The 20,137-nt window shown below is 52.6% G+C and overlaps 13 protein-coding genes across 13 annotated transcripts; 8 read left to right on the top strand and 5 right to left on the bottom strand.

The window, feature by feature from the left end:
• Positions 1-802: 802 nt before the first annotated feature.
• On the top strand, positions 803-1,865 carry SNOG_02000 (hypothetical protein). The gene is made up of 2 exons (XM_001792568.1): positions 803-1,188; positions 1,243-1,865. The coding sequence occupies exons 1-2, from the start codon at positions 934-936 to the stop codon at positions 1,630-1,632; spliced, it is 645 nt and encodes a 214-aa protein (XP_001792620.1). The 5' UTR covers positions 803-933; the 3' UTR covers positions 1,633-1,865.
• Positions 1,866-2,901: 1,036 nt separating this feature from the next.
• On the top strand, positions 2,902-4,982 carry SNOG_01999 (hypothetical protein; the record flags this gene model as incomplete). The annotated part of the gene is given in 4 exon segments (XM_001792567.1): positions 2,902-3,378; positions 3,398-3,713; positions 4,217-4,265; positions 4,328-4,982. The coding sequence occupies 4 exon segments, from the start codon at positions 2,902-2,904 to the stop codon at positions 4,980-4,982; spliced, it is 1,497 nt and encodes a 498-aa protein (XP_001792619.1).
• Positions 4,983-5,370: 388 nt separating this feature from the next.
• On the top strand, positions 5,371-5,832 carry SNOG_01997 (hypothetical protein; the record flags this gene model as incomplete). The annotated part of the gene is made up of 2 exons (XM_001792566.1): positions 5,371-5,395; positions 5,543-5,832. The coding sequence occupies 2 exons, from the start codon at positions 5,371-5,373 to the stop codon at positions 5,830-5,832; spliced, it is 315 nt and encodes a 104-aa protein (XP_001792618.1).
• A 586-nt stretch (positions 5,833-6,418) lies between these two features.
• On the top strand, positions 6,419-6,755 carry SNOG_01996 (hypothetical protein; the record flags this gene model as incomplete). Its single annotated transcript, XM_001792565.1, has 2 exons — positions 6,419-6,458; positions 6,532-6,755. 2 exons carry the CDS (start codon positions 6,419-6,421, stop codon positions 6,753-6,755), a joined length of 264 nt encoding a protein of 87 aa, XP_001792617.1.
• A 2,336-nt stretch (positions 6,756-9,091) lies between these two features.
• SNOG_01995 (hypothetical protein) lies at positions 9,092-9,428 on the top strand (the record flags this gene model as incomplete). Its single annotated transcript, XM_001792564.1, has 2 exons — positions 9,092-9,196; positions 9,252-9,428. 2 exons carry the CDS (start codon positions 9,092-9,094, stop codon positions 9,426-9,428), a joined length of 282 nt encoding a protein of 93 aa, XP_001792616.1.
• Positions 9,429-9,522: 94 nt separating this feature from the next.
• SNOG_01994 (hypothetical protein) lies at positions 9,523-9,726 on the bottom strand (the record flags this gene model as incomplete). Its single annotated transcript, XM_001792563.1, has 2 exons — positions 9,523-9,637; positions 9,698-9,726. The coding sequence occupies 2 exons, from the start codon at positions 9,724-9,726 to the stop codon at positions 9,523-9,525; spliced, it is 144 nt and encodes a 47-aa protein (XP_001792615.1).
• A 280-nt stretch (positions 9,727-10,006) lies between these two features.
• On the top strand, positions 10,007-10,921 carry SNOG_01993 (hypothetical protein; the record flags this gene model as incomplete). The annotated part of the gene is made up of 1 exon (XM_001792562.1): positions 10,007-10,921. One exon carries the CDS (start codon positions 10,007-10,009, stop codon positions 10,919-10,921), a length of 915 nt encoding a protein of 304 aa, XP_001792614.1.
• Positions 10,922-12,364: 1,443 nt separating this feature from the next.
• SNOG_01992 (hypothetical protein) lies at positions 12,365-13,385 on the top strand (the record flags this gene model as incomplete). The annotated part of the gene is made up of 2 exons (XM_001792561.1): positions 12,365-12,548; positions 12,712-13,385. The coding sequence occupies 2 exons, from the start codon at positions 12,365-12,367 to the stop codon at positions 13,383-13,385; spliced, it is 858 nt and encodes a 285-aa protein (XP_001792613.1).
• A 1,335-nt stretch (positions 13,386-14,720) lies between these two features.
• Positions 14,721-14,930, bottom strand: SNOG_01991 (hypothetical protein; the record flags this gene model as incomplete). Its single annotated transcript, XM_001792560.1, has 2 exons — positions 14,721-14,782; positions 14,858-14,930. 2 exons carry the CDS (start codon positions 14,928-14,930, stop codon positions 14,721-14,723), a joined length of 135 nt encoding a protein of 44 aa, XP_001792612.1.
• A 437-nt stretch (positions 14,931-15,367) lies between these two features.
• Positions 15,368-16,338, bottom strand: SNOG_01990 (hypothetical protein; the record flags this gene model as incomplete). The annotated part of the gene is made up of 2 exons (XM_001792559.1): positions 15,368-15,420; positions 15,480-16,338. 2 exons carry the CDS (start codon positions 16,336-16,338, stop codon positions 15,368-15,370), a joined length of 912 nt encoding a protein of 303 aa, XP_001792611.1.
• A 429-nt stretch (positions 16,339-16,767) lies between these two features.
• On the bottom strand, positions 16,768-17,550 carry SNOG_01989 (hypothetical protein; the record flags this gene model as incomplete). Its single annotated transcript, XM_001792558.1, has 1 exon — positions 16,768-17,550. One exon carries the CDS (start codon positions 17,548-17,550, stop codon positions 16,768-16,770), a length of 783 nt encoding a protein of 260 aa, XP_001792610.1.
• Positions 17,551-17,961: 411 nt separating this feature from the next.
• SNOG_01988 (hypothetical protein) lies at positions 17,962-18,465 on the bottom strand (the record flags this gene model as incomplete). The annotated part of the gene is given in 2 exon segments (XM_001792557.1): positions 17,962-17,996; positions 18,015-18,465. 2 exon segments carry the CDS (start codon positions 18,463-18,465, stop codon positions 17,962-17,964), a joined length of 486 nt encoding a protein of 161 aa, XP_001792609.1.
• Positions 18,466-18,765: 300 nt separating this feature from the next.
• Positions 18,766-19,860, top strand: SNOG_01987 (hypothetical protein; the record flags this gene model as incomplete). Its single annotated transcript, XM_001792556.1, has 1 exon — positions 18,766-19,860. The coding sequence occupies one exon, from the start codon at positions 18,766-18,768 to the stop codon at positions 19,819-19,821; it is 1,056 nt and encodes a 351-aa protein (XP_001792608.1). The 3' UTR covers positions 19,822-19,860.
• Between the last annotated feature and the right edge of the window lie 277 nt (positions 19,861-20,137).

Genomic DNA, 20,137 nt, shown 5'->3' with positions numbered 1-20,137 from the left:
CTCCCAGTCGAATCATGTCAAGGCCGCCAACAATAAGAGTCAAATACTCAAAAAAAGCCATCTTGTGCCCACGAGTACTTTTCTATCAACAATACATCTCGCCAATATAACCCTAGATGGTAGTTCCCTGGACATGCCACCATCGCACACCATCTGACACTACCACAATAACGGATCAGCCCATCCGACTTACCCAGAAACCTCGCGCCCATAACCCGTATTTACCATCCACCCCACCACCCAAATCCCCCTTTCCCATGTTCCTCACACCCTTCTTAGTCCCACCTCCACCCAACCAATCACATCTCCACACGCCTAAGCGCCCAGCCACACTCCTCCCTCTACGCGCCGACACTGCATTCCCGGGTTTCACATGTTCCGCTGAACCAGCGTTCGCTCTATCATTCGCTCCTCCAATGGTGCGCCATCACCAGGCTAGCTCACACGAAGAATATACGATCGTCGCTGTGCAGCATGGGAAATTGTGGGCTAATAATGCGGATGGGGTAAGTGCATGCATGTTTGCGGTAGGATGGGTGGAAAAAAGGGAGTTAAATGGCTATTTCGGGCTTCGCATGCAGTGTTACGCGCCGGCTTGCAATTGGCCCCAAAAGTAGCTCGGGGGCGTGCAGGAAAACAGGTGCGGGCGGCAAAAAGGTAAATTAGCGCTAATATTCAAACTATTCTTGTGTATGGGTGTGGGATAGGGTGGGAGGTGAGCGCTTCGAAAAGAGGACGTGTTAAAGACGATTCATATCCCCTTTGCTTGATTTCTTCCAGCTCACATCCAGGCGAAAAGTCAGATCTTCAATCGCAGGTCCTTTTTTCATTGTTTCGTTTTTTTCCGTCCAGTCGTTCTTTTCTGGGTGCTTAGGTTGATCCTTTACACACATATACGAATATCTTCTTGTTCATACCGACCGACTCGCGAAAATGAAGGTCAACCCGGCTCCGCTACACTTGGCCCAGACCATCATCACGGGTCTCGTTATCGTGTTTAGCATTTGCATCCTGGGTACTGCGGCGCACACACTCGATGTGTACAACAAGCAACATGCCTCGAACCCATGGTGGGCGCCGCTGTGGTCCCAGCACTTCGACACGCACGGGACGAAAGCGCTGATCGCATCCGCGGTTGTTACGTTAGTCTTGTCAGGCGTGTTTCTGGTCATGTCTGTTGTACCCAAGGTAAGCTTGCAACATGCCACATGGATCTACCTGTCCATACTAACAACATCGCAGTTCGCCCTGCGCCAGAAATACACTCTCCGCGCCCTCATCTCCCTCGGCACGATCCTGCCTTCCTTCCTCCTGACGCTCATGACCGTCGTCTGGGCACACATCCTCAACCGCAACGCCCCCGAGCTCGACACGATCCAGACGTGGTCGTGCAGATACGCCAACAGCGCGCCGGGCCCGCAGACGAGCAGTGTGCCGAGCCATCTGAGCAACGAGAGCTTCAAGAGCGTGTGCCAGGAGGGCCGGTTCGCGCTGTACGGAACGCTGGTGGTGTTCTTGCTGTTGGGGGTTAGTATGGTGGTTACGATGGTGACGTGGTTGGCGGATAAGTGGGCGGCGAGGCAGGCGAGGAAAGAGGGTGTCGAGACTATCAGTATGACGACTAAGGCGTGAGGTGGTGGGGTTTGGTGGTTGTGAGGATGGATTGTTGGAGGAAGATGAGATGTCCTATCTGAAGGGGTGAAAGGTTTTTGGTCATCCTGGGCATGAGCTGATATCCGACTTTTCGCGGCGCACGGGTTTGGGAGCTCGGATCTGAGCTGGCATCATGTGTGCATACATCGTGCGATTCTTCTTCATCGTCGATGATTCTTGTAATGAAAACAATTAAGTTCTCTTGCTCAGCGGAGTAGACTTTTCGTGCGGTGAGATGATCGGCGATGTGTTGCGATGTTTTTCGGACACAAGTCCTGGTTGACCGGCGTGGTATGGGGTTCTTGATGCATCTGAACAGCTCACTATGTCGCCGCGATACAAATTGGTGCTGTATAGCTCTTGTACGAATTGCAGCGGCCACAAGCCTCGTTGTCAACAAGCACGGGCAACGCCATTGACGTAGGTAAACATGGCAACAACACTGGTTGCTCTCTGCTCCAAAGTTTCTATATTTGGGCCTCCGCGAAGCAAATGTTAAAGATTTCGAGACGTCACTCTTCGGTGTCAGACTGCGGTGGGTTTGCTGATCTAAGCTCGGGATAGATTTGCCAACAGCGATAGCCCTGGCGATGCTGGCGATCGGAAGTGTACGAAATGTCGATCGGCAAGCGGGACTGTCGCCCTTGACAGTGTCAGCAGCACATGACCATTTTGGCTTTTGGCAGGCAGACAACCAAGGACGGCGTGCGTGGTGGGTGTTTGAGAGTTGTTTCGTGACAGGGCTTGTCCAAGCGAGGCAAATTGACATGCTTCTCGAAGCCTGCGAGTGCATGGGGGCGCTAGTGTCGGGAACAAGCACACGATGACGGGATCGGCGGACCAACGCGAAGCCAAATCACGGAGGGAGTCGATCATGGAAGGCCAGGCCAGGCCCTCGCCCGTGAGGATCAGCACCCAACGCCGCAGCGCCGCAGTGCAGTGCAGTACATCAAGACCAACTGCCGCTGCTGGAGTCTGACTGTGAACTGTGAACTGTGAACTGTCAACTGTGACCTCTGACCTGACTGCCTACCTGCTGCTGACGTTGCCATGGTATTTTAGCTGCAAACTAATCTGTTGCGCACTTGCCCATGACAAGACTTGCAAGTCATTGATTGCGCCACACCCCGGATCCCTGCATCATTCCGTACCTTTGGGGGCCAAAGGTTCTTACCGCGTCAGTGCATTATCGTTGGATCGCTCCACTGCAGCAGATATTCCCCTCTTTCCAGGCGTCTGCACCGGAACATGCACACGACACAAGAAGACGCCCACCGCAGCAAACGACACCTCACCCAGCCCGCCATCACCGACTTCTTCCCCATAGACGAGACCTTCGACTTCGACGCACCCTCCCACAACGACACCACAACCCCCGACCGACCAACCCTCGCTCCCCACGTCCCCGGCGCCGTCCAAGCCGACCTCATGCAAGTCGGCATGCGTGTCCGCAAAAGCGTGCCCGAGGGCTACAAGACGCACGCCAACAAGATGATGGCCCTGCCCTCCATCTCCACCACCATGACCTCCACCATGACCCTGACACCCCCGCCCACCAATCCCGCCAACGTCGTGCACCAGCGCGAACTCCTGCCCTTCTGCGGCCTGCACAAAATCGGCGGGTTTGCCGACCAGCCCACCACCAACATCCACCTCTACACAGGCGAAGCCGACGTCGACGCCCGCGACATGTGGCTCCCTGCCCGCCGAGACATTCACACAGCCGTTCCACTCGTGCTCCCAGGACTCGGGGTACGGCTCCATCCGCGCGAATGCGAATCCGAGCAAGAGGAGCTGGCACGATGAAGACGAGCTGAGGCTGGATCTGAGCACGAGTTCTTTTGCGTTTGGGAAGCAGGCGCAGATCGAGATCGAGGAGGTGCCCGTTAGTCCGTTGAGCGAGATACCCGAGGACATGATGCCCGCGGTGAGGCAGATCAAGCAGCCCAAGTCGAGGAGGAGAGAGGGCGAGGGAGGGAATGAGCCGCTCAGAGTGGCGGTCGGGAGCGGGAGTGATTTCGACGAGGCGGATTTCCTGGGCTCAGGGGAGGTTGTCATGGGTGGGGTGTGAGTATACTCACCCTTGGCCGAGGCATCATCTCTTCTCTCTCCCTCTTTCTTCTCTTCTTGTCTAGACCTTTTCGTTTCCTTGTTCACATTCTCTTTTAAGCATCTCACGACGCTCCATGATGGAGTCTTACGTCTCCTATGTTTCATCTCTGCGCAAGCGATCGGCACGCATGGCGTTCATGTTGGCGCAAGTTATACCCGGTTCTGCTCAGCATAATGTTTACATGACGAAAACAATCTACGCTACTTCATATTACACTCAACTTCAACTTGTCTCAATGGACAGTGGCTGTCTTGGATTCACCTTCACCTCGCACGGAACAGTCCCTGTGCCGAAGAATTTTGCCCTCACACCTCACTTCACCGCTGAGCGCTCTTTGCCAAGACCGCAACCGTTTGCACAGGCTTGCAAATTATGACCTAACCTTCCGCACCTTCGCCTTTGCTTTCAACTTCAGTCCTTGCCCATAAACAATCATGAGCGACAACACAGATGGGCCCCCGCGCAAGAAAGTGCGCCGTGCGATGGAAGATGGCCCTGAGTAAGTAGTATGCCAAGTTGCTATAACTTTTTTTTCTGCTGATATCATACCACCAGACTCAGGTCAAGGCCCGTCCTCATTCTCGTCGGTGACATCCAAGAAGAGTACCACATTCATGAGAACATACTGCGTGGTAGCTCCAGCTTTTTCGACAACGCGTTGAAGAAAGAGTGGAAAGAGGGCCAAGACCGAGCTATCGATCTGCCCGAAGTGAACAACGAGGCGTTCAGCATATGGATCAAATGGCTCTATTCTGGCAGCATCTTCGTGGTCCGTCCAGACGATTGTCCGAGTGATGGAAAATCGAGCAAGGAAGCTACAAGATGGGGTAATTGTTACGCTCTGGGCGACTATCTCCAAGACGCAGACTTCAAGGACGCCTGCATTGACGTGATGATCGAGCGCATGCTCTGCAGTCAAAACCAAGCATATCACCTTCCTGCCATGATCTATACTTGTTCGACACAGGATTCAAATCATCGCACTTTCGTCGTCGACATTTTCATCAATGTCACGGGCCGGACGGAGTGGGCCAAGAATGTATCACAGCCGCAACAGTTCCTTTTCGACGTTGTCAAAGCTATTGGCCCAAAGCTTGGCTCCGGCATGAACGAGCAGACTTACAACCAGTTCTTCAACCTGGATGACATTTGCAAGTACCACGACCACGGACCTGACAAGCCTTGCTACAAGACCAAGCCCGCCTATCGTTTCTAAAGAGACGCACGAGCAAGATGCGCTCAAGGTGAGTGATAAGCGCACATTGCTTGTCAAATCTTTCTAATCGAAACAGGAACACGTCGCGCTTTTTCTGACCTAGCATGCTTCGCAAAGTGCCGTCGCTGCTTCTTTCCAACCCTCTCGGTGCCTCATCGCACACTGCACGTTCAACACGTGTATCGGGACGGAACTTGGACAGTATCTAGAGAACGGAACAAGGTTGAAAGGTCAAAGGAAGTTCAGTAGTCGAAGCTAGATGCGCATACGTATGAAAATTACATACCTCTTCCATCACCTTTCCTCCACTCTCGTGCACACCGCTTCCATTCAGGCAGTCTTCGCTGGTGTATCCTTTGGACATTCCACATCGGCGAACAACATCACCATGGAGCTACCAAAGAAGAAGATGTGTCTCTCACGCCAGCACATCGCGTTATACACATACTAACCCATCCCCTCAAGCATCACTTCCAAACTCGTCAAGGCGCTTGCCGGCCGCGACTCCTCAAGCTAGCAACACGTCGACATCCACGAGGGCCTACTACGCCACAACTCAGCCTTCTACAACAACGCTCTCAACAGCGCCCAGGCCCAGAGCCCCAGCCGGCGCGTCAAAAAACCCGAAACCAATCCCGACATTTTCGAGATCTGGGTCGAGTACGCATACACCCGACGCATCTTCATCAACCAGCCCGGCAAAGACACAATCGAGCATCTCTGGCTCCGCTGGTCCGCATGCTACGCTATCCTCCAGTGCCCAGACTTCCTCGACGCTTGCATCGACGCATGCTTCGAGATCCTCTCGGACACACTCGCGATGCACAAGGAATTGCCGGGTTGGATCTAGTGCTGTAGCAGGTAGCCCATCTCATGGCCTGAAGGTATAGATGGTATTACGAGGCCTTTGATACCGACTTCAGTATCCTGGGTATAGCTTCAGGCTATCATATCGCCTCTGCTACTTTCCGTCGTCAGCTATAGGCGGTCGTTGATGCCAGTCTGTTGATACCTCAATTCGTTGTCGCAGAGTTTTTATAGCGACCCCTTATGTGGTGGCAACGTCCCATCCAGTCCATTTGAACAGTGCCCTATACCTCTCCGCTGTGACCAAAGCTATATGCACCATCCCAAGTCTAACGCGCGATCGACGATTACCTCGACTGTGAGTATGGATGATGCAAAACGAAATAGTCGTGGTCAGTGAATGATCAACCTGAGGAGATTGGATAGATTATGCAGAACCTTGGCATTGAATTGCCTAACTGTGATACGGTACAACGTAGCACTCTTCTGAGACAAGTCATAGCACACAGCGATATGTGGACGATATGGAAGGAGATGACGCACTTAACCTGACCTTGACCATTCGGCCGAGGAGCAGACTCACTCTAGTCAACAGGATCAGCAAGTCGTTCTTGGCTTTGATAGCCACAATGAAGTTCTCTGGTCTTGTTGGTTCTGATTGGCAAGAAGGTGAGAACGCGGGACAGCAAAAGTAAAGACTTGGCATCATGAGGATAGACGGTTCATAAGCCCACTACGGCAGCGTCGGGAGTTGAAGTTCGAGAACCGTCGGGTCAAGTCCTTCTTCGTAACACGATCGGCCAGTACGATTTCTACGATCGGACCCTCGATCCATGGGATCCATCACTGGGTGAAAGAATCTGTACCAGAAGTCGACCTGCATCCAGGCTCTCAAAACAGCACATCTTGGGACAACCACAGATGCACGAGATTTCTAGCGATGTCCCAGGCGACGTGCGCGAGTAGCAAGAAAGAGCAATCGAGGTCCGGCTGTGTTTCCGTAGGGGATATCTAGCGAAGCTCTACCCAAGAAACAAAACGGAGTTGGCGGTCGCAGGGTGGGACATCCTCCAGGGCTTCACCGGCAAGCAAGTGTTCGAACACTGTCTCACACTGACCCAGTATGTAGCAGCGCTATCCCCAATAAGCCTTCTCAGCTGTTTGTCGAATACTCTGTTCATTTTTCTTACCAGCGCAGGGTCGCATGTCCTGCTTGTAGAAAAACGTCGTGCTGGGACAGGAACGCGCCTGTCCCTGTCGATGACCTTGCGCTCTGTCTTGGTGGTACCGGAGTCCGGACCGCTATTCAACGCATTCGTGCCATGTCCGGACACTCTTCACCTGGATCTCTCGACCGTTATTGCATTAGTGCATAAAAACTCGAAGCTGCCGTTGTGACGATGAGCGTTGCATAGAGTCACTGTACAACCACACGCCTGGATGCCTCTAGAACTGCGACCAAGTCGCCCCTTGCGCCGTCGATCGTTTTTTCCGTGCAACCCAAAAGAGCCTGCCCAGCGCCCTTGCTTGCAATCTCACGCTCCGTTTTGAGAACTTTCTGTCCCTGTTGGGAAGAGCACAGGTCCAGATCTTGGCCCGGGTCCCCAGATTTGCGGGATCTGGAACATGGGTGCGCATCGTGGGGTTGCGACTCAACAGAACCAGAGCAATGCTTCTGCTTCGAAGTCGCTATCATGTCGATATCGTCTGGCACAAGTGACGCGTTCGAGAAGTCGTAATCATGCAGCAGAAGGTCTTCGAGGCGAGGTGGTGATGTGCGTGTTGCTCACTGAGCCATGGTGCTGACGTGGGCGTCAGCGTGTTAACTTCGAGCACTGGCCCTATGATTGAGCATGCCCGTAAAGTGATGTTGCAATTCGTCGCTCCTGTGTTCTGTGCAGTCTTGGCTGCAGATGGATGATGAGGCATCCGCCCAAGCTTCGGCCGAATCCTGGAATTAGCGTGCCATTCTGGGTTGCCGCCTTCATCCTGGCGGCCATCGCGGCAGTGGCGCATTATCATTCAACATTCAATTTTCTTGCGTTTCTCAACGAACTCTTCTTCAGAAGCATCGTCAGCTTCAAGGGTGAGGCGGTACGGGGCTTCGTATTCATCCGGATTCATCTCGCGGGACCTTGAGACTCGCAGTCTGGGGCCGAAGGACACAGAGCCGTTGGTGCGATGTCGGTTCCTCATGCACCGAGTTGATGGCTGCCCCACGTCTACCGTCCACCGGACTTCATTAGCAAACATGAACTAACTTCTTTTTATCGCTTGGCCATCACGCTGGCCCTTCTCCAGCCTCGTCAATTGCCGGTCCGATGACAATAGATCTCAGACATTAATTGTCCCAAACGATCATATCTTTCAATCTCGAACATCTCGATCACGAAGTCCGGACCGCGGGAATCAACCACACATACACGCAGAAGGATGTATATTTGCAACCGTGACTGGTGGAAGAACGCGAAGCAGCATGAAGCTGCAGTGCTGCACTCTCGCATCGTCAAAAGGGATGCACCCTGAGATCATCGAGGCACGACATGAGGTGCACAGATGCAACCCAATCTGTAATAGAGTGGGCGCTAACGGGAGGTGCCAGCTGTGGCAGTTTGCTTTTGGTCGTTTGGTGGTTACTCCAAGATTGAGCCAAGGTCTTGGTTATTGTGATCCACCACTTGAAAGCTTGGTGATCGTCAACTCAGTGCAACAGACTTTGTTACGCAGAGCCCCAGATTCGAGGCTGTTAAAGCACGCGCATTCCCCAGTGTCTCGGCGCGCCTTGGTCTCTTGGAAAGTTTCATCGAACACTTCTTGTCAAGTCTTGGTTTCAGGAGCCGTCCTGCAAGCCCTGGAGCCGATCGCTATGATGTTATATATCCTCGGTACCGCTGTCAAGTGTGGAGAGTGAGAGAGTACTAACTGCGCTTTGGCGGTTGGCCGTTTTCTGTCGATTCCCGTGGTCTTTATCGCATCTAACATTTGCGCGATTTATTTCCCACCTGCATTGGCTCGGGTCCCACACATACCAAGAGGCCCAGTCCCACATCCAGAGCAACGCAAAACTTTTGCAACACAGAACCGTGGTTTACCAGCTCAACACTGTTCACTGCCAGTGATTTTACAATCGCTGTATACTTTATAATTCCGCCAACTGCTATAATATTTCCTCTTCTCGACCATTACCTCGAACACACCTAATACACAATAACACCACACCTGTGTTCGAGCAAACCTCTCCAAAACCACCACACACACGTTCAACAACGGACACTCAACAAATCCACGCTTTTACCATCACAATGTTTCGCCGTCTTAGCGAGCGCTTGAGCTTCGAGAAGCCAGAGCCGAAGCCATACTACTACAACCGCATGAACCCAGAAGAGATGCAAATCTGGGAAATCATTGTAAGTATAGCCGGATCTTCCACATCAAGTAGATCTTTTAGCTAACTCATCGCAGGGCGAGACAGAAGATGAATGGCGAGCAAGCCGCAAGGGCAAGCTTCGCAAGCATCGCCTCACATACAAGGAGCGTGCTGAGCGACAACGGATGTTCTACGACACCCGCGTCGGCCACGGTATCTGTGGTGACGACTGGATGCGCAAGGCCCTTCCCGGTCAGCGCCGCGCACCATAGCGAAATCGGCTTCTTCGGATGCAGCTTTCCCGCAAAGGCCTTCGGCCACCCCTCTCTTTTGTTGATTTGAACCAGGGCCTTGCGATTTGCGGGCCTACAGCGATGGCGTTCTGATTATGAATTCCTGGATTGATGAAAGTGCTTCGAAGATATCCAGGTCACGTTTTCCTATGTTGAAGGCTGGGGCATTGAGGGGCATTAGACTGGAACTATACCATGTCGTCCATACATAGAGAGACATCAGCATATAGCTGCTAATACACACATACAACACAACATCGTGACCGCCATGACCCATTGTGAGACATTCAGGCTGTTTGTTCCTGTGTTGAGGTTGAAGTGATGATCGCGTGCACAAAGGCTCATTTCGAGACCGCGACAGCCCGCCGTCCTTGCCCTCCGATTGGCTGTCACTCAGGCGGTGCTTTGCACCTCGCCTCTGCCAGGCGGTTGTGACCTCACTCCGCCATATCTCCTGACATCCACACATCGTCCTGCCCTCTAATCTTCACAATGTTCTGGCCATACCCATGAAGGAAAACACCCCGAGGAGTCAGATCAAACACCCTTTATACACAATGCCGGACGACGATGACCCATTAGTCATTGCCACAAGCGGTAATCTCATCCTCGACATTGCCCAGGAAGAAAATGGCCAGCGATACTCGTATCGCGTAGACTCAAAGACCCTGCAGCAAAACTCGAGATACTTTGAGAATCTACTGAGCGATAGGTTTCGGGAAGGGCAGCAGCTATCAGCAGCGCTTGAAGCTCTTCGACTTAGCGGGTACTCAGACATTGCGGAGGTATCCTCAGAAGTACTTCCGCACATTGAGATCATAAATGTCGGTAGAATAGCGATATCCAAGACTTCTGCAATTCAGAACTTGCTTGCCGACTTTCTACGTGCAGTGCATGGCGTCGACCTCGCGACTCCAAATCCCCCAGTCGCCAATCTCGCAAACCTCGCCGTCGTTGCAGACCGTTTCGATGCGGTCGCGTGTCTCTCGAAATACGCACAGAGAAGGAAATACATGCAACTTGCAGATGTAAAGATTAAGGGAAAGCCGAATCCGACGTTGACGGAGGAACGGATCAGACAGAAGCTTCTGGTTGGGCTGCTCTTTGATCACCCGCCATGGGTGACGAGGTACTCCAAGCAGCTGATCATGCGCGACTCCGTGCAATGGAGACCGGGGGTGGAGGAGGATCATACAAAAGCACTGTGGTGGGATCTGCCACAAGGCATAGAGGACGAGATGATACAGCGACGGGAGTACATACTGGAGACGATCAATTCGCTCCAGGCGCACTTCCTCAAACTATACACATCGGGAGAGAGACAGTGCAAGCTTGGATACGATACATCACTGCAATGTGACTCTTTTCAACTTGGGGAAATGGTGCGCTTCTTCCACAAGATCGATACTGTTCGGTTGCAAGGAAAGATCTACGACAACACAGAGCCGACGTATTACTTGGGGGGACGTTGATCGACTCCTCTTGTCTCTCCGACAATGCTCCAACTACCAAGTAGATATGCACCATGCGCACTGCGGTCTGCGGTCACGACTTCTTCCCCTTCTTGACTTCATACAAAGCCAGCTCAGCCTCGAAGCCGGCAGCCTCGACGTTAGCATATGCTTAGAATGCTGGACTCATCACCGCGCCGAGTATGCCTGGAGTACAGCCAAGCGACCGGTCTTGTGGACACTCCCACGGTCACTGACCGGCAATCGAACGCTTGCAAACGGCTTTCAGCGGAAAGGTCATCAAAGGACGCCGAGTAGTTGCCTGACCAGGCATGTTGCGATCAGGGATCTGTTCATGGCTGTCGACAGGGATTGGACCGCTAGAGACGTTATCTGAGGCCATTTGAGGCATCCGTGATGCCGCTTCGTGTACACCCTGGTGCGAAGCTTATTCAGACGACCTTCTAGAGTGCTTCTAGGTTGAGCTTGTGGACCGTCGGCTTCAGCCCTATGGCGTCTACTTGCTCTAGCACGGGCTCTTAACAAAAGGCTTGCATCTCTGATGCGACGGTCAACGACCGCTTTTGCACCTTTATAGTCGTGCCGAGCCTGAAGCTCAGCTCGCCAAGGAAGAGTCGTGTATAATTTCGAGACTCGGCGTAAACACCCTAGGGAATGATGTGTTCAGTTCCAATGGTCGAGAGAACTTCGTCTTTGAATTCGCAAACCTAAGTGTCACTCCATTAATTTCACTTCACCTTGAGCTCAGCTATGCTGACCGGAACGTGACATATAGGCGATTGTGCCTGAACTGTGCCTTGTCATGCTTCGGTCACTTCATGGGGTTACCAACCGGTCGCAGTACCTAGCACTATTCCAATGCAGGCGACATATATGCTCACGAACGGGTGTTCGGACACTAGAGGCGATTATGGCGTATAGCGAACCAATGCTGGAGTCAGTGTGGCGCGCGCGAGGTGGTGAGGTCACATGGTGGGTGCACAGCCGAATGCCACTTGATTGGTGAGATGCTGCGCCCCAGGTACCAACCCAACACGGCGCAACGATCAGGCTATGCATTGTCATTAGGGGCGACCCCTTCGTGAGTGGCAGTGCGCAAGGCACAAATCGTAAACAATTTTACATGATTCGATGAAACATACGTTTCTGGTCTTCAAGGCGGTTTCCAGGCTGATCGCGATACATTGCCCCTGGGTTGATATAAAGACTAGGATTCTTTCAACCGTGGGTTACAAGTAGTACATTATTTGCACCCAAGCGCGATTTGCTCATTAAGCTTTCACTATTCGGCATAGATCCCGCTTGCCCCTCCTCTGACTAAGATATAAAGCCGTTTGCGCTTGCTCAATGTCTGTCTCACCTGCCAACGCATATGACCGACCTTGCTTTTACACCGGTGATTACAATCTACATAATCTTCCGCACGCATCCTCAACCAGAAACATGATCGGCAGCTTCAAAAGGAAATTCTCGAAGAAGAGCCCAAATCCACTGAACTCTCCGGCCTCATCCGGCGCAAACACAACGTCACAAATGTACTCAAAAGCGCCCATTTCACCGACGGGGCTGGCACCACCTTCTGACAACAGCAACCCATACACTCCAGCGCCTGCTACACGAAGGCCCGGTAAGTACGCTATCTATTGTTGTGATATCAGATTCTAATGCTTGTACAGACAGCTCAAGCATGAATCCCTTCGGTTCCACGAGCGAGGCTCCTCCTGCTTACACACCAGGACCTGCTCAGTCAATAACTGCAGACCCACCAAGGGCGTTCGCCGCTTCTACAGATTCCGATCCCTATGCTTTCCTGAAATCTTTCGACACTGTATTCCTGATCGACGACTCAGGATCTATGGCCGGCCGATCCTGGAAAGAGACTGGCAAAGCGCTCGAGACCATCACTCCAATCTGCACACAGCGTGACGCCGACGGCATCGACGTATACTTCCTAAACCACCCCGATTCCTCACTATACAAGAACATCACCACCGCCGGCACGGTAGTCGAGATCTTCCAGACCGTGCGACCCAGCGGCGCAACGCCCACGGGCCAGCGCCTTAACAAGATCCTCAAGCCGTATCTGCAGCGCTTCGAGAAGAGGCCCGATTCAACCAAGCCAATCAACATCATTGTAATCACCGACGGCGAGCCCTCAGACGACGTCGAGTCCCCCATCATTCAGGCAGCCAAGAAGCTAGACAAGCTCGACGCACCCGCATGGCAGGTCGGCATCCAATTCTTCCAGGTCGGCCGAGAGCCCGGTGCGCGTGAGCATCTCAAGCAGCTCGACGACGGCCTTAGGGAACTTGCGGGCGACGACGAACTCAGGGATATTGTGGATACGGTGCCTTTCACCGGTGACGGTAGTGCCGAACTCACGGCTACTGGTGTGCTTAAAGTGGTGCTTGGATCTGTCAATAGACGGCTCGATCGTAACTCGAAGGAGTTGCATCGTAAGTAAGGCGTGGTTGGATGGATGGGGCATACGTTGAGGGCGAGTCTGCCTGGTGGCTACACGAACGAATGCTCTTTGTGGCCTAGTCGAGTCAAATGCATCAATGATGCAGTATTAGGTGGCCGGCTTGCTACTTCCTTTTGATTTCAATGGCGTAATGGGACGGTGTGGGTGTACGGTTGGGCGGCACGGTTTGGTTCAATTCGGACACGGCGTTGAGTCTGCATGATACCCAGTTGCATCCAAGGCCATTGGGATACGGGCGGTTATCTGACTTTGTTGCTCTCAAATCATTAGACATTTCCCTTCTTCTTTCGACGAGTTCAGTATAGACTAGATCACGACATTTTTGATCGATCAATCAATTGACTATTACAACAACGTATTTGGCATGCACCATTTAGTTCTGCCTCTACTGCTTTCTCAGGAGAACAAATAAAACCTGAAATGGTTCCATGTCCAAGAGGGATAGCGGGGTGGGTAAATTGTGGCCGAATAAAGTGGTGCCTGGTATGCCTTACAAGGCAGACTTGCGATATCCACCGGGCCCACGTTTCGTGTAAGCGAACCACAACATATCACAATCCACGGCTTTATCTTTCAAGTGCTTACACTCAAGATTAGAATGCAGTTAGATATCGTTTGTGTGCACGTACGCACGCACGCCATATGCACGACCGGAAATGTGGGGAGATGAGATTGGGTTGGCGTTTTTCTGCCTTGGGCATCCCAGCGTTACGGTGGGATGCCCGCACATACCAGTTTGGTTCGTGTATAACGGAGTTGGGCTCGGGGACTGGGTCAAATGTGCAGCAGTAGGTGTAGATGTGGATGAATATTGATACGTGTTTACTTTGAGATGATGCACTGAGAATAAGATCATGCCTAGCGTCATTAATTGACATCGTACACTTCGATCTTGGTGCAGATTCCGTATTGCAAAAACGATTCGAGATTATTAGATAGACTATCAGTAGGAGTTGTGCTCATGCTGCGCTTACCATACCACTTTGTGATTTGAATTCAATCGAGCTTGCGAAGGTGTGACATTTGTCTCTTGGAAATAGCCTTACTGCTATTCTGTCACTGAGCTCGTGACTAGCCTCATAAGACAGGAGAACACCTACCGCCTTATTGCACCGATGTAATCTCATGTTACCTTGATAGCGCTTAGGATTCGCAAATACAAAGGAAATGTATACACACACTGATTTAGTAGCGGAGCATGCCCAAGGTAGACAACTTATTTCCTACTGATAGTTGGAAGGATCTGGTTCTGTTTTACTCGCCGTAGCATTTAGACAAAGAGGGACTGTTTACACACTATAATTGCAATGTCAGTTATGTGAGGGATCTTGTTGCCGTACTCCGCAGGTCAAAGGTAGCGTCCGAATCGTGCTCGGCTGTAGCAGGTCGTAGTTGGCTTCAGGAGTTGGCTCATGCGCCTTCGAAGACGCTCACATTAAACATAGACGTACAGGTTCGTTTCTTCGTTGTTTTCCGAGGTCGAAAGTGCGCCGGCTCTTCTTTTTGCTTGCCTGGCTGATACATGATTCTGCATATTGAAACAACTCATCAGCGCTGCTAAATTCCGGGTGCAGATTTAGATTTTCAGGGTCGATAGATTTACGTGTCCCGTGATCACGCGTCCTTTTTTGCGTTGTGTAGTGAATAAGGCCGACTTGGAAGGCTAACAACGACATGCCTTGGCGTCTAAGTCTAGGAAAGTGAAACCGCAAGAGAGAGATCTGCTAGATGCAGTAATCCCCGATGCTGCAAATAAGTTGCTCGAGACGGCGGGCGACGACCGACTGAAGGATGAGACTCACTCATCCCCAGCGAAAAACCCGACGTCTCCCCTCCCCCGTCCCAATTCCACCAACCTATTCCTCATATCCTTCGCCCGCTGTACCCACTCCCCCTCTTCGCCTTCCAAATCCCATTGCCCCGCCCACTCTCCGACCCCATGCTGCAACACATTCCGCGCCCTATGCTCGCCCGCCGCCTTCGTCCCGAAACTTCCATGCAGCGTCATTCTTTCCTTGGCCTCATCATACACGCCTCTATGCAGGATATTATTATTGTAAAACGCCACCTCACCGGCTTTCAACTTGACCGTAAGTTGGTCTGGTAGCGTGGGTTCATATGGATGTGCATCGCGTTCAGTGGTTGTGCGTGCGCGCCTATGGCTCCCCGGAACAACAATGAGCGATGCGTCGTCGAAGAGAGCGAGATTCCACTGCGCATGCCAGCCAGGCTTGTTCAACCGCTCCAACTCCTCTTCCGCAGACGCAGTAGCAGGTATATCGTCTCTATGCCAGCGCAACTCAAACTTGTGATCCGGTCTCACAAGCATATTATACAACTCCATGGTCAAATCATCTTGCTCGCAGCCAATCAGCGCGCCGACGTATTTGAGCAGTTCGGCGTCGAAGTAGGAGCGCGCGAAGATTAGGTGGTCGGGATTGGAGGGGTGCAGTAGGTGTTGGACGCCCCATATACCGGCACTGGGGTCTTGTGGCCACGGTGGGAATTGCTTGGGGAGAGTGCGGATGTAGGGCCATGTGCCGGTTCGGGCGGCGGTGGTGATGCGTGATGCGGCTTCACGGAGGGCTGTGAGATCGAAGGAGGGGAAGAGGGATGCGGGGAGGACGACGAAGCCGTCTCGATCGAGGCCTTCGCGGGCGGCGAGGTAGGGGTTTGTGGTGGAGGGAGTTATGTTTGGGATTGTGTCTGTGAGATTGGTGTTAGATGAGGGCTTGCGTGAGATGAAGAGTGTAGGAGAGTAGCTTACGCTACCTTTATGGACGTCACCGTTCGTTTGCGGCTGAGAATTTGCTCCTTGAGAAGGTTTGTTGGTGTCTTCTGCAGGAGGGTTTGCGATTGGGAGAGATATAGTAGCTGTCGCGCTGCCTTTGATGCCGCCTTTATCTGGTTGACGCTGATTGAACTGCTTCATGACGGTTGGCTTGAGAAGAGAAAGCTCAATGTGCTTCGATATAGGCTTTTGAATATCTTCGCAGTCTTGTATGTGGATGGTTGTCCTACGACGCACGTGCGAAGCCTCGCGTCGTGAAGCTACCCCACATTCGTGCCGTCCCGCATTAAGCTTCGAGTCAGGAAATGGCATGCCCCACCCCTTCCTTCAGTCAGTGAAGAATGTATCTGGTTGAGACCTGCATGAAATGTTGAAGATTGATTAATCGCATTACACTCGTACACTAACATACCACGTCCCAAACAGAACTACAACTCCAGGATATCGAGACCTCTGCGGACCCACAATGAAAGAACTCCCTTCGAGCACCGACCTGTTGATACACAACCCAGACCCATACGCCAGTTCCCTCGTTGTCCTCATACAATCATTTCCTCATCTCGTACAATATCACTCCCGCGGACCAGTCACCTCCGCACCGAGAGCGCCGGCAGCTAATTGTCCTAAGCCGCCCGCAAATGTCAGAAACAGTGCAAGTGCCGTCGACTCTGCACTTTGAACAAGATCTTGTTCGGAATGTGTTCCATCAGTCTCCGTCTCTGCAACTTCTCGCTTCGTTGTAGAGCTAGGCTGATACGTGGAATCAACGTCGGAGTCAATGTCAGTATTGCGTGCAGACCTCCTTGAGCTACGTCGGATGGAGCCCGTCGACGATGCAGCAGGTGAGGTCAAGATGGACTTGTTCTTGGAGGGACGTCCGCGCTTCCTGGGAGTTGTGGTATCGAGCAATACTTCGGGTTCGGGCTGGAGATCAGTAGCGAGTTTTGCGTCCTCCTCGAAAGCCACGTGCTTCTCGTGTTTGGGGACGAGGAAAGCTAGCATACTGTTCTCGAGTATCGACTCAACATCCTGATCACGGGTGAAGGTCCAGGTCAGAAGACTGATGACTGTGAAGAGGACGTCGGTCGAAGTAGCGCTGATGATTGGATCCTTGCTGATTTTCTTCAGAAGCTGAGCAGCTTCGCTGATTCCAGACAAAATTCTGCTGTTGAGTGAACTGTTGACCGATAGCCCCACGAGCTTCTTGAGCCTGTCCACGGTGCTATGAGGTTCTGCAGGCGTGTGTTTGGTGATGTCGGCGAAGAGCAATATCCAATAGAGCATAAACGACATGGCAGAGAGGTATTGGGAATACCCGTGCGTAGGAACGATGGGCGGCAGTCTTTGAAACATGTTGGCGTCCCTAGGCTCACAGGGACAAGCTGTTCTCTGTCAAACAATGTCAAAAGACGATACATGTTCGGCTTAACTGAGGAGCGAATGCAACAAGCAGGGGCACAGCTATCTTGCCCCACCGTAGGAAGCTGATTTTATTTACACTGAAATTCCGGGCTAGGAAGGCGTGCTCATTAAACGCTGTTGGAAGGTTGTACAAGAACAGCATCGAAGCGATTATAGGCAAGTAGTAGACGACGGGTGATGGCGTGAAAAGAGCATCATGAAGGGGGGAGTCATCCTGGTGAAGCGTCAAAGGAGTGTATAGGATGGTGACGAAGAACAAGCTCAAGGCGTAACCAAGGCTACCTGTAGCTCCCAATATGACGAAAGCAGCGATGGTAGAGGCATGTAGATTGCGTCGATGGCCTAGAAAACAAGGGGTGAGTACACTTCATGTTGTTCTGTATTGTTTATCTTACCTTCGATACCGAAGAATATGGAAGATGCAAGAAGCCCAACGAAATGCTGACATGTGTACAAGAAGCCTTCCGGCTTGCTCACGGCCACGGCGTCTGACTGCGCATGCAGATCGACATCATAGACCCAATCTCCCAGATACCAACGTCCGTCTTTGGTATTGGATGTGCCCGTTTGAAGCCAGTCCACGTATGACATGGCGCGCCAGATCACAGCGAACGTTGTCACAGAAGCCAGTGACAGTGCCGCCAGAGTGGAGAAAATGATGGCATACCGACGGCGCAATGGCTGCTGGGAGCGCGTCGAAGAGGTAGGAGGCAACGATTTGGCAGCGCGACGCGCAACGAGGAGGACATGTGCCGTAAGTCCAACGACGAGCGCGATTTGACCACCAAAGGGTGCGTATGCGAAGATGTTGTTGCGCGCCGCGGCTTCGGGCTCGACGGGCGCCATGGTGAATGTTCGTCCGAAGTGGGATGCGACGGCTAATGATGGAGGGATATGCGCATCACGCGATGGCAATGAAAATGGTGTAAGAGTGAAGTCAGCTTTGGGCGGGCGGCATGCTTTCGTCTTGTTTTGATTCTGGACGCGCCGCTTGCCCTGTCGCATCCAACCACACCCCACACACGTCACTGCTGTCTGGAGCTACACCCCTGCACACGCTAGCGGTCTTAGCGGCAGATCTCGCGTGAACGGTGATCCCGCGACGCGCATTGAGAATTCTCGGCATACACCAGCACACACATCACAATGGCGACGGTATACTACGAAGACTACATAGCCGAAGATACGGAGAAATATGATGAGTCCCAGGACGAGGATTTCAAACCCGACGATGGACCCCAGGACGAAGAAGCATCAAGCTCATCCGACGAGGACAATGCGCCAGCGAAACCCACATCACGCAGCACCAAGCGCAAGGCACCCGTTGACGACGACCTCGATTCCGGCGACGAAGTGACAATACAGGCTGCACGGAAGAAGAAGTCGAAGAAGCAGAAGAAGGGCAAAAAGGGCGATGACGACGAAGACGTGCTCCTCTCCGAAGGCGAGGGAGGACTGATAAAGACACGCGCCCAGCGGCGAGTCGAGCAAGTCGAAAAGAAGCCTCTCGCACGAACAGAGGGCGCGACCGTAGATGTCGACGCACTATGGGCGCAAATGACCGCCGCGCCATTGAAACCCATCCAGCCCGTCGAACCAGACCATCCGAAGCCCACCACAACAACCGCACCAACTCCAGCCCCCAAACCCCTCCCCGCGGAAGAAGAAGAACAAATCCAAATTAAAAAAACATACACCTTCGCCGGCCAAGACACCACCGAAGAAAAGTCCATCCCCCGCTCCCACCTCGACAAATACACCTCTGACGGCTGGACCACCCTCCAAGAACCCACGAAGCCTGAGAAAACCAAGGCCAACACCTCGAAAATACGCCGCCCGTTGCGCCGCCCTTCGCGCTTCGATCCTAATCCCACCGGCTACGTCCGCGCCCTCGCCCCCGAGCACCAACTCACATACCCGCGCACCACTACCAGCACCACCACACGCACAGACATGCCACCGCCAGAACTCCCCGCAGCAAAGGCCAAGGCGCAGAAACTGAATGTCGTGGACAAGTCGCGCATGGACTGGACAGGCTTTGTGGACAAGGAGGGCATCGCCGAGGAGCTGGATACGCATGGGAAGACCAAGGAGGCGTATCTGGGACGCATGGAGTTTTTGAAGGAGGTTGAAGCGAGGCGGGAGGAGGAGAGAAAGAAGGTTAGAGTTGCGGGGATGGGGGTTGGGGGTGGGCCGGCGTGAGATATGAGATGTGATACCCAAATCGATTCAGTAGTTTTCTTGAGCAAGTTTTATATGCGGATCGCTGATATACACGTCGCCATCATCAAGGGGTATACTGCAAGCAGACGAAGTGCTACGACCAAAAACTTTTTTTAACGCGCAAAATGGCAAGTATAACAACGCGACAAAGCAGGTAACGAACGACTATGCAGAAAAAGACGATTACGCAAAACGAGTGTCCAAGCAGCATCTACAAATGTGCCATGTATATCCCCCACATCTCTCCCCGCCATCTATCCAGATAGCTTTGAATGGCTCAGTGAGTCCTTCGGAC

Source organism: Parastagonospora nodorum (genome assembly GCF_000146915.1).
Source record: "Parastagonospora nodorum SN15 chromosome Unknown scaffold_3, whole genome shotgun sequence".
In the NCBI taxonomy this organism is placed as follows: Eukaryota; Fungi; Ascomycota; class Dothideomycetes; order Pleosporales; family Phaeosphaeriaceae; genus Parastagonospora; species Parastagonospora nodorum.
Note: the sequence above shows the minus strand (reverse complement) of the source record. Positions and strands in the feature narration are given on the sequence as shown.